The sequence below is a fragment of the Hordeum vulgare genome, chromosome 2H, assembly GCF_904849725.1.
Source record: "Hordeum vulgare subsp. vulgare chromosome 2H, MorexV3_pseudomolecules_assembly, whole genome shotgun sequence".
NCBI lineage: Eukaryota > Viridiplantae > Streptophyta > Magnoliopsida > Poales > Poaceae > Hordeum > Hordeum vulgare.
In genome coordinates, this window is record NC_058519.1 from 569916065 (window position 1) to 569926650 (window position 10586).

The 10586-nt window shown below is 46.4% G+C and overlaps 1 protein-coding gene across 1 annotated transcript; it reads left to right on the forward strand.

Annotated features, from left to right (window-relative positions):
- Positions 1–7292: 7292 nt before the first annotated feature.
- Positions 7293–8086, forward strand: LOC123430584 (auxin-induced protein 10A5-like). The gene has a single exon (XM_045114442.1). It carries the CDS (start codon positions 7372–7374, stop codon positions 7867–7869), a length of 498 nt encoding a protein of 165 aa, XP_044970377.1. The 5' UTR covers positions 7293–7371; the 3' UTR covers positions 7870–8086.
- Positions 8087–10586: the final 2500 nt, after the last annotated feature.

Sequence of the window (10586 nt, forward strand, 5' to 3'; positions counted from 1 at the left end):
TCCCGCTGTTATCTTGTCTTCTATGATTGTTTTATATACCTTTTATATCTTTTTTGGGACTAACTTATTAATTCACTGCCAAGTGCCAGTTCTTGTTTTTTCCGTGTTTTTGACTCTTTTCAGATCTGATTTTGGAACGGAGTCCAAACGGAAGAAAAACCCCGAAATGATTTTTTCCCGAACGGAAGAAGATTAGGGGGCCTTTTGTCCAAGACAGGTGGGCTCTAGGGAGCCCACAAGCCCCCACTCCGCCACCAGGGGGAGGTGGCGGTGGTAGGGCTTATGGCCTCCCTGGCCGCCCCATGACCTAGATCATTGGCCTATATATTCCCAAATATTCAGCAAAAAATCAGGGGAGCCTCGAAAATACTTTTCCGCCGCCACAAGCTTCCGTTTCCGCGAGATCTCATCTGGAGACCCTTCCCGGCGCCCTGCCGGAGGGGACTTTGGAGTTGGAGGGCTTCTTCATCATCATCGTCGCCCCTCCAATGACTCGTGAGTAGTTCACTTCAGACCTACGGGTCCGTAGTTAGTAGCTAGATGGCTTCTTCTCTCTCTTGGATCTTCAATACAAAGTTCTCCATGATCTTCATGGAGATCTATCCGATGTAATCTTCTTTGGCGGTGTGTTTGCTGAGATCCGATGAATTGTGGATTTGTGATCAGATTATCTATGATATATAATTGAGTCTTTGCTGATTTCTTATATGCATGATTTGATATCCTTGTAAGTCTCTCCGAGTCTTGGGTTTTGTTTGGCCAACTAGATCTATGATTCTTGCAATGGGAGAAGTGCTTGGTTTTGGGTTCTACCATGTGGTGACCTTTCCCAGTGACAGTAGGGGCAGCAAGGCACGCATCAAGTAGTTGCCATCAAGGGTAAAAAGATGGGGTTTTTATCATTGGTTTGAGATTATACCTCTACATCATGTCATCTTGCTTAAGGCGTTACTCTGTTCTTATGGAACTAATACACTAGATGCATGCTGATAGCGGTTGACGTGTGGAGTAATAGTAGTAGATGCAGAAAGTATCGGTCTACTTGTTTTGGACGTGATGCCTATAGATATAATCATTGCATAGATATCGTCACGACTTTGCGCGGTTCTATCAATTGCTCGACAGTAATTTGTTCACCCACCGTCTACTTGCTTTTATGAGAGAAGCCACTAGTAAACACTACGGCCCCCGTGTCTATTCACATCCATCGTTTACACCTCCGCTTTTACTTTGCTTTGTTACTTTGTTGCTTTCAGTTCTCACTTGGCAAACAATCTATAAGGGATTGACAACCCCTTCATAGCGTTGGGAGCAAGTTTTTGTGTTTGTGCAGGATCTTGAGATACTCCTCCATTGGATTGATACCTTGGTTCTCAAACTGAGGGAAATACTTACCACCGCTACGCTACATCACCCTTTCCGCTTTGAGGGAACACCAACGCAAGGCTCCAAGGCCACGGGGGAAATCCTTTGCATACTTGCCTAGGAAGTCCCTTAAGGCGTAGCCGCAGCTGAAGGATTCCTGGCGCCGTTGCCGGGGAGGAGCACGTCAAGATAATTTCTCGACAACGTGCCTATTTCTGGCGCCATTGGAAGGTCTTTTGTTGCAGTAGCAGAAGTATTTATGGCGCCGTTGCCGGGGAAGAAAAATCAAGATCTATCCAAGTAGGTCTCATAAACTCATCTCTTGCATTTACTTTTGTTGCCAGTTGCCTCTCGTTTTCCTCTCCCCCACTTCACATTTGTCATTTTCACTTTCCTTTTGCCTTTTTCGTTCGCCCTTTTCTCTCACTTGCTTTCTGTTCGCTTGTGTGCCATGTGCCTTCAATATGCTTGCATCTTCGTTTGTTAATCTCTTTAAGAGACCCACTTATGTGGAACGAATTGCTAGTGAGTCGAGGGCAATTGACTATTTCAATGGAGTTTTGCTTAAGATGCGTGAATCTGAAAATTGTGAGGAAGAAATTCATGAAGTGATTCACGAGGGCTCCTTGGATGAAAAGCATGATTGCAATGGTTTCACTATAAATTCTATTAGTGACAATCATGCTAAAATTATGCAAAACCCTAAGCTTGGGGATGCTAGTCTTGCTATGTCCACTACTTATTGCAAAGATAATGATTGGGGTGATGATTTTCCTTTTGATCTTGAAAACTTGTTCAAGCCTCAAGATGAATATGATATTTGCAACAATATTGAAAGTGGGACTGGAGAAGTCATGACTTTATTTGATGATAATCCCACTATTTTTGGAGAGCGTCAACTTTGCATGCATGTGGATCATGAAAAGAATATCCTATGGGATAGCTATATTGTTGAATTTGAATATGATCCCACATGTAATTGCTATGAGAGAGGAAAATATTTTGGTAGAAACTTTCATGTTACCAAATCACCTCTCGTAATGTTGAGGTTGCTCTTGTCTCTTTCTTCTTCCTTGCATATGGCAGCTATTGGTTGTCTTGACAATTTGTTTCCCTATAAAATGCCTATGCATAGGAAGTATGTTAGACTTAGATGTGATTTTTACATGCTTTAGGATGCTCTCGTTGTGCTTCAATTCTTGTCTTTTGTGAGAGCATCATTGAATGCCTAGCTAAGGGCGTTAAACAAAAGCGCTTGTTGGGAGGCAACCCAACGAATTTATCATTTTTCTTTCTGTTTTGTGTTTTCCACACTTTCATAATTCTGTTATGATTGTGTTTTTTGTGTTTCTTTTTGCATTTGTGCCAAGAAAAACCGTTATGATTAGTCTTGGGGATGATCGTTTGGTCATGCTGGAAAAGACAGAAACTTTATGCTCACGAAAATAATTTTCATTTTTTTCTGTAAGAGCTTCTGAGTTGATTCTTTTTGCTGCTGATTGCTACGCAAATTCTTCAGACTGACGTAATTTTCCTAAAAAATTCTCCGTAAATTATCAGGACATTCCAAGAACTTTTATTTCTGCACAAAAACAACACCATGGCAATTCTGCTGAAAACAACGTTAGTCCTAGTTAGTTCCATTCAAATCATGCAAATTAGAGTTCAAAACAAGGGCAAAAGAGTTTGAAAAAGTAGATACGCCGGAGACGTATCACTAGCAACCTTACAAGTACCAATCGGAGTCGCGAGACGGAGATTGGTTACAAGAGATGAACTAGGGTTTGGAGATGAGATGGTGATGGTGAAGATTTTGATGAAGGGAAGTTTCCCTGGCAGGACAGCCCTGCCCGAGCTCTAGATTGGTTCTGCTCAAGTTCCGCCTCGTGGCGGCGGCGATTCCTCCCGAAAGCCTCCTCCTCATTTTTTCTAGGACGAAACCCTCCTTATAGCAAAAGATGGGAGCCGGAGGGGCAACAGGGGGCCCACGAGCCACCCAGGCCCGGGCAGGGGGGTAGGCCGGGCCTGGCAGGCTTGTGGCCTCCTGGTGGCTCCCCTCCGTTACTTCTTCCGCCCAGTATTTTTTATAAAATCCAAAATAATTCCTCGTTGATTTTCACGGCTTTTGGAGTTATGCGGAATAGGTATCTCAAACTTGCTCCTTTTTCAGACCAGAATTACAGCTGCCGGCATTCTCCCTCTTCAGGTAAACCTTATAAAATAAGAGAGAAAAGGCATAAGTATTGTACAGTAAAGTGTAATAACAGCCCATAAAGCGATAAATATCAACATAAAAGCATGATGCAAAATGGACGTATCAACTCCCCCAAGCTTAGACCTCGCTTGTCCTCAAGCGGAAGGTGAAATCAATAAATATGCCCACATGTTTAGAGATAGAGGTGTCGGAAAAAAATACGGACATGCAGGCATCATGATCATAATTAGAACAATAATATCGTCATATAATCTCTTATGCTAAAGTGACAATTCATTCACAAAGTAAAGTATGGATCAAGAACCTTATTGAGAATTAACAACCAATAGCCTTTAATCATTGAAGCAACTGCAATTTATCATAACATCGGAAAGAGTCAAATAAGAGCTTGTAAAGCAAATCCACATATTCAATCATCCTTTCGTCTTCTACAATTGCTAAAACTCACGTGGTACTCATGAGATCAAAGTTTCAGTTCGACACAGAGGAAGATAGGGGCTTATAGTTTCGCCTCCCAACTACTTACCTAAAGGGTAATGTCAACAATAATAATTCATGAGTACTTACTTCCAAGTTGACATATGAATATAGATCTTTCCCTAGCACATGACGTTAGCCAAGATAATGGCGAAATAAGGAATTGGTGTCGATCACCATGACTCTTTTAAGGATAAAAAGTAAAGGTACAAGATAGACCCTTCGCAGAAGGAAGCAGAGGTTGTCATGCGCTTTTGAGGTTTGGATGTGTGATCTCTTAGTGTGGAGGAACATCACTTTATATTGCCTACTGTGATAAAGAACTTTATTATACAATCTGTCGCTTTTATGTCTTCCTCATCACAGGTTCGTACAAAGCTTATTTTCCTCATCACAGGTTAGTGAGCAATTTTTACTGCTTGCACCGATGACAACTTACTTGAGGGATCTTATTCAATCCATAGGTAGGTATGGTGGACTCTCATGGCAAAACTGGGTTGAAGGTTTATGGATGCACAAGTAGTATCTCTACTTAGTGTGGAAGTTTTGGCTGATATGAGGTGGAAGCAAGCGTCACATGCTAAGGGATCTCTAGTCATATAACATTGTTCGGAACCAAGCAAACATAATTCATTATGTTGTCTTCCTTGTCCAACATCTACTTCTAAGCATGTAATAGTTTAATGAGTGTTCACAATCATAGATGGTGCCCAAGATGATATATTTATATGTGAACCTCTCTTTCTTTATTACTTCCTATTAATTGCAACAATGACCAAGGTCTGCGTTTGTCCACCCACAACAAGTTTCAATCAACATTCTTTTTATATGTGAAGTCATCACTTCCCATAAGATCATTACATGATCTTTCATGTTATTGTTCTTTTATTATTCTTTTCGTTAGATCATGGCATGAGGCAAGGCCCTTAACTAAAACACTCTTTATTATATGACTCACGAACTCGATTACATTGGGGGTGACACAAAGCAAAACTCAAGCCTAGATCATACTAAGAACTTTATTCTACTAAAAAAAGATAAAAACAAAAATGATCGAACTAAGAAAAATGTAAAGGCAAAAGATGTGATGGTGATACGATACCGGGGCAACTCCCCCAAGCTTGGCACAAGCCAAGGGGAGTGCCCATACCCGTGCTTAATTGTCTTCCCTCGAAGGTGATGGTGGTGGAGTTGTTGCAGTCTGGGGTTGATTCTCCGTCTTCCAGGGCATAGGTGCTCCATCGTGGAAAGATGATCGAGTCTCCGGAATCCTCAAATCTGCAGCCAACCGTATTGATTTAAATCTATATTCATACTCACAGTTTTGGTTGTGCAGGTCGTAGATCTGGGCTTGGAGGTGATCAATTCTGTCATAGAGCCTCGTGAGGTGCTTCCCAATGTCATTGGCATCAATCTTGTGCTTGTTGGTGAACTCCGTGATCATCATGTGGTTGGCGTTGAGTCCGCGTTCCACCATCCCTTGGCACTTGAAGACTTGCTGCTCCATTGCTTCGAGCCTCGCCTCTACGCTTCCGGTCTTCTTAGGCCCCTCAACATCACAAATGTGCAGCACCCCCTCATGCATCTCGATAGATTGAGGGTGTTGCAGCACTCACGCGAGGTAGGGATTGATGACCTTCTCGAAGAACTTGTCCTTCGAAACTTTTGGGGACGCCATAGCGATCTAGACCTGTCTGCACAGCAGCTAGAAACAAAAACAGAGGCCCGCCGGCTGTCAAGTCTTGTCTGGCGCGGGGCCCGCCGGTCGTGTGCATCAGCGGCCAACGCACCGGCTCGTCGGGGGGCAGGTAGGGGGGAGCGTGGCTACAGTGCCGTCTCACCTGGTCAGCCTCGGCGGTGAGTGGGTCGTGTAGCCTCGCTGACCCCTACATCATTATGCCCGTGGCCGCGTCGAGCATGTCAGTGCATACTGCTGCCATGAGCGCCTCTGCATCATTCGTTTTTTCTTGTCGTCGTAAGGGAGTACGGTCGAATGGGACGGGAGTCGACCGTCGGGCTAGCGGCGGACCAGCTGGCCAGGCCGGATCCCGCAGGTCGGCCCGGTGCGCGTCGGCCAGGCGGGCCGGCTGTCACCAGCCGGCCTGGGGGTGGTGGGCAGGCAACCCTAAATGTTTTGGAGACGGTTTATCTTTGCTTTTGGTATATCCAAGGATAATATCCTCATTAACTTCTCTTCTTGATTGCAGTTGGCCTGTGTACCATGGATGCAGTTGATCACTTCAGATAGTTCACTTAATTTATATTTTAATTAATTCACTTAACTGTGGAGCGTCTATGACGCAACTGGTCATCTAATACACGTAGCAAACAAATATACTTCAATTTTAGGTCACCATGACATTTATTTTCATAAATAAGCTCAGTAGTTAAGCTGATAGAGATGCTCTAAAGGATAGTAATTTTTTTCAAAAAATACCACCTCTGTTCATCAATATAAGGTTTTTTAGAGATTTTATTATATATTACACACATAATAAGATAAGTAAATCTACATTTGAAAATATGTCTAAAATATATCTGTATGCATCTGAAGAGATTTTAGAGATTTCATTATGAATTATATAGAGAGCAAGATTAGTAAATCTACACTTTAAAATAATAGTACTATCCTTTAGAGCATCTCTAAAAAGACTTATATTCAAAAAGAAAAATATACTCGAAGACTTATATTCAAAAAGAAAAATATACTCCCTCCGTTTTAAAATAACAATCTCAACTTAGTATATACTTATACTAATAAGACACTTATTTTGGGATGGATGGAATACTATGGTAAAAGGATATCATAAACGAGCTAGCTGTGGTCCTTTTAGATGATTTGTACTAAAATGAGATGGAGTAATTATGGCGGAAAGCAGGCTAGCCAAATGGGCGCAGTCCGGTGACCTCTCCAGCCTATTTGACGAAATCATGGACCACGCCCGTGCCGTGCGAAGCACAACAAACGCCGCCTCGCCACCGAAAAGCAGGTACTAAATCCTAGAGAAATCCCCACACGAATCTTCCACTGCCAGTAAGTAAGGCGCCGAACCGTGCCAAGAACCTTCCTATCAAATCTTCCACAAACGAAAAACGACGAGCTGCGCAAAAATACGCCATCAAATTTCAGCAATTCCAACCTCAAAAAACGCGCCCCGGCTCGTTCGCTCGTGAGGCCGAGGCCTGTATAAAACACTCCACTTCCCCCACTAATCACACTCCTTCCGTTACCAGCCCCTTCCGTCTCCTCCCATTTACTAACCCGAAGGAGGAGCGAGCGAGCGCGGGCGGTTCGCTGAGATCTCGGCCCCGCGATGCCGAGGACGAGGAGGTTGCGCGGCGGGTTCCGGCTCGGCCGCAAGCTGCTGACCGCGTGGCGCTGGGCGCTCTGCGGCCGGAGCCGGCGCCGGGGCGGCGGCTACCTCCGGCTCGACGCGCCGCGCCCGGCCGCCGAGGGCAAGGAGGCCAAGAAGCTGGCGCCGGTGCTGCGGTGGGGCCAGTCGCTGGCGCGGCTCCTCAGCCTCGGGCGCACGGACCGCCGGCAGCGTACGCTCGGCGTCGGCGAGCCGGTGAAGACCCCCAAGGGGCAGGTGGCGGTGTACGTGGGCGGCGGCGGGCCCGGGGAGCCGCTGCGGTACGTGGTGCCCGTGGTGTACTTCAACCACCCCATGTTCGGGGAGCTGCTGAGGGAGGCCGAGGAGGCGTTCGGCTTCCAGCACCCCGGCGGCATCACCATCCCCTGCGCCGCCGCCAAGTTCGAGCGCGCCGCCGCCGTGGCCGCCGCCGGCAAGAAGGGGTTCGCCAGGTGGTAGCATCGAGACCGTAGGCGTAGGAGTCCCCCCGGCCCCGGCCCTGCCTGGTCTGGCCGCCTCCGCCGCGTGCGGCGGGGCCGAGTGGCGACATGGTGTACAGTGCTCCATATGTGTTTCCATCAGCGAAAGGGGCTAATTTTGTTCCATTGATTCGTCTTCCTGCCGTTTAACCAGTGGATGGATGCGGTTCTTCTTTTAAGGAAAGGATATTTAGTAATTGCGGATGCGAGTTCATCTCAGAATCTCTCATTTTTTCAGTGTTTGCTGTTGCCAAATCTGACCTCGACGAACTCCGAAGAACACTACGCTCGTCACCTCAAAATCCATGATTTTGCTAGGCGGGTATGAACACAAGTTCTTTCGGTCCGACCAGATGCTACGTTCTGCAATGAATTTTCCGGCCATCCCATTCCCAGCCTAGAAATTTCTCACGAGCAAAAATACTACTCCCTTCGTCCTAAAATAACCGTCTCAACTTTGTACTAGCTCTGGTACAAAGTTGTACTAAGTTAGCTCTGGTACAAAGTTGTACTAAGTTGAAAACATTTATTTTGGGACGGACGGAGTACAACTATTACCAAGGCCAATGAATTCCATGCTTATCTATCTCTGACTAGGGGGTACGGGGAACCGTGCCACTCAGTTACTCCTCCCCTACTACCTAGGAAAGATGGGAACGGTACAAACCGCTAGTACCACTGTACGAACCGTACACACACCCGGCCGTCCGTACCCGGGTCGCGCACGCATGATTCGGCAGTCGGTTGGAGCACGCTCCTTTACCCATGCCACTTTCGCACGCCAGGGCCATACCCCCGTCCGCCCCGCCCGTGCAAGGGGCAGCTCAGCTCCATCGGCGTGACGGCACGGCACAGCTAGCAGCCGGCGAGCGCCCCGTGCGCCGTCGTCAGTTCTGCCGCCCCTGCATCTGCATGGCCGGGACGTCCTTGCGGCGCCACCGGCGGCGACAGGGACGCCCCGTGCCGGCATCCTTTTCCTTCCCGGTGGAATTCCACCGCGACACCGACGGGTTCCGTCCGGCTTTTCCAACTTGCTGCCCTGCTCCGCCGTTCCGTCCGTGCTGGTGGACGCGTTGGATTCAGGTCGCCGTCCCGGCGGGGGAGGTGAGGTGCACTTGCACCACTGGGCTACGCAAGCCGGGATGGATCCGGGAAATCGCCCGGCTTTGGGGCAAAGGCAAGGCTGTGACGGGCGCTGCAGAAACCGTCACATCATTTCCTTTTCAAATGTCGACGCCGCCTCTCCCTCCCTCCTGAAGAGCATATCGGCGTTCCCACTGTGGAATCGTCTTTTTTCTGAAGCTTCATTCAGGGAATCGTACGTGTTTTCTTCGGAGAAAACAGAAGGACCAGAACAAAGAAATATGAATTGAAATCTACCGATGCATGCATAAAATGGATTGGTCTGAGCAACGGACAAACTATGCGTGCTTAGGCACCGATGCGGCGAGCTAATACTGCAACTCGAAAGCACGTAAGGTCGAGATCCTCGTTACGATTGGGGCACAAGGCGGTCATGAGTCATGACAGTTGTACTTGCTATTTCCTAGTAACAAGTATACCTGGACCGTTGCTCGTGGTGTTACCTGGTCCTAGATTGTATCTTTCTACATTGAGTACAAGATGACAACAGCGAAAGGATGGCGCCACCGCTTGCTTAGCAACCGTCGTTGTTGTCTTCTGCGCAGATCACGTCAAACACACGCCGTTTTAGTACGTTAATAATGCACTCAAAGCCCGCTCATTTCAGTTAGTTTGACCAGGCTGGTCACCACCTGCATGCAGCTATGCAGATACTCGCTCGGTCCCAAAATAAATATCTTAACTTAGTACAAAGTTGTATTAAGCTTGAGACACAGTTATTTTGGGACGGATAGAGTACATACGAGTGTAGTAGTAGTTAAATCAGAGGGTTCAAAGTCTAAACATGGCTGGCTTGGAACGATCAATGCAGGGGTTGCGTGGTTACAGTCCATAAGCAGGATTCAGTCTGATGTCATGCAAGAATTGACTGAGCCAATCAGAAGGAATATGAAGAACTGGTATTTTCAATTGGAGTGAGTTCCTGAAGTGCAAAAACAAGAGATGATTAGTCGGTTTTACTATGATATGAAGAGGTAGGAATATCCAGGGAGCATCACGTAACCTTGCTGTGAAATGACCAAAGTATGGAACTAGGTGAGCCACGACTACTACCCTTTGTCTTCAGTCGGAAAAGACACGGCCGGGGTCCCTGTCCGTTAAGAAACTGAGCTAGGAGTACATGTTCTGTCAGAACAAGGTCTCTTGTAGTGAAGTCGAAGTTGGGCGGCGTGAGGCACATCGAGGACCGCTGCATCGTCTGATCTGGACAAACAGCTGAATTGCATCTTCCTAAAAAGAAATGACACACAAGAGAGCGCTTTATTTCATTATTAAAGCCATAAGATTAAGATTAGTATCACTCCCTCCGTTCCATATTTGATCGTCACTGATTCAGTAGAAGCAATCTTCAAAAACCAACGCCCGGCATTGGTCTGGGTAGAATTAAGCTAGAAACCTACTATACCAAACTTCTACTAGCGCTCAGCACCAACTCATCGGCAACTTTAATAAACACTATCTTCACCTATGTAAGTACACAAAAGATTGGATTATTATCGATCAAGATTATTCTGGCAGAGTGATGAGGACAGTCAGAAATACATATTATCTAAA

Bases quoted from the DNA above. Each gene is read 5' to 3' on its own strand.
- LOC123430584 (XM_045114442.1), top strand. From the start codon at position 7,372: ATGCCGAGGACGAGGAGGTTGCGCGGCGGGTTCCGGCTCGGCCGCAAG.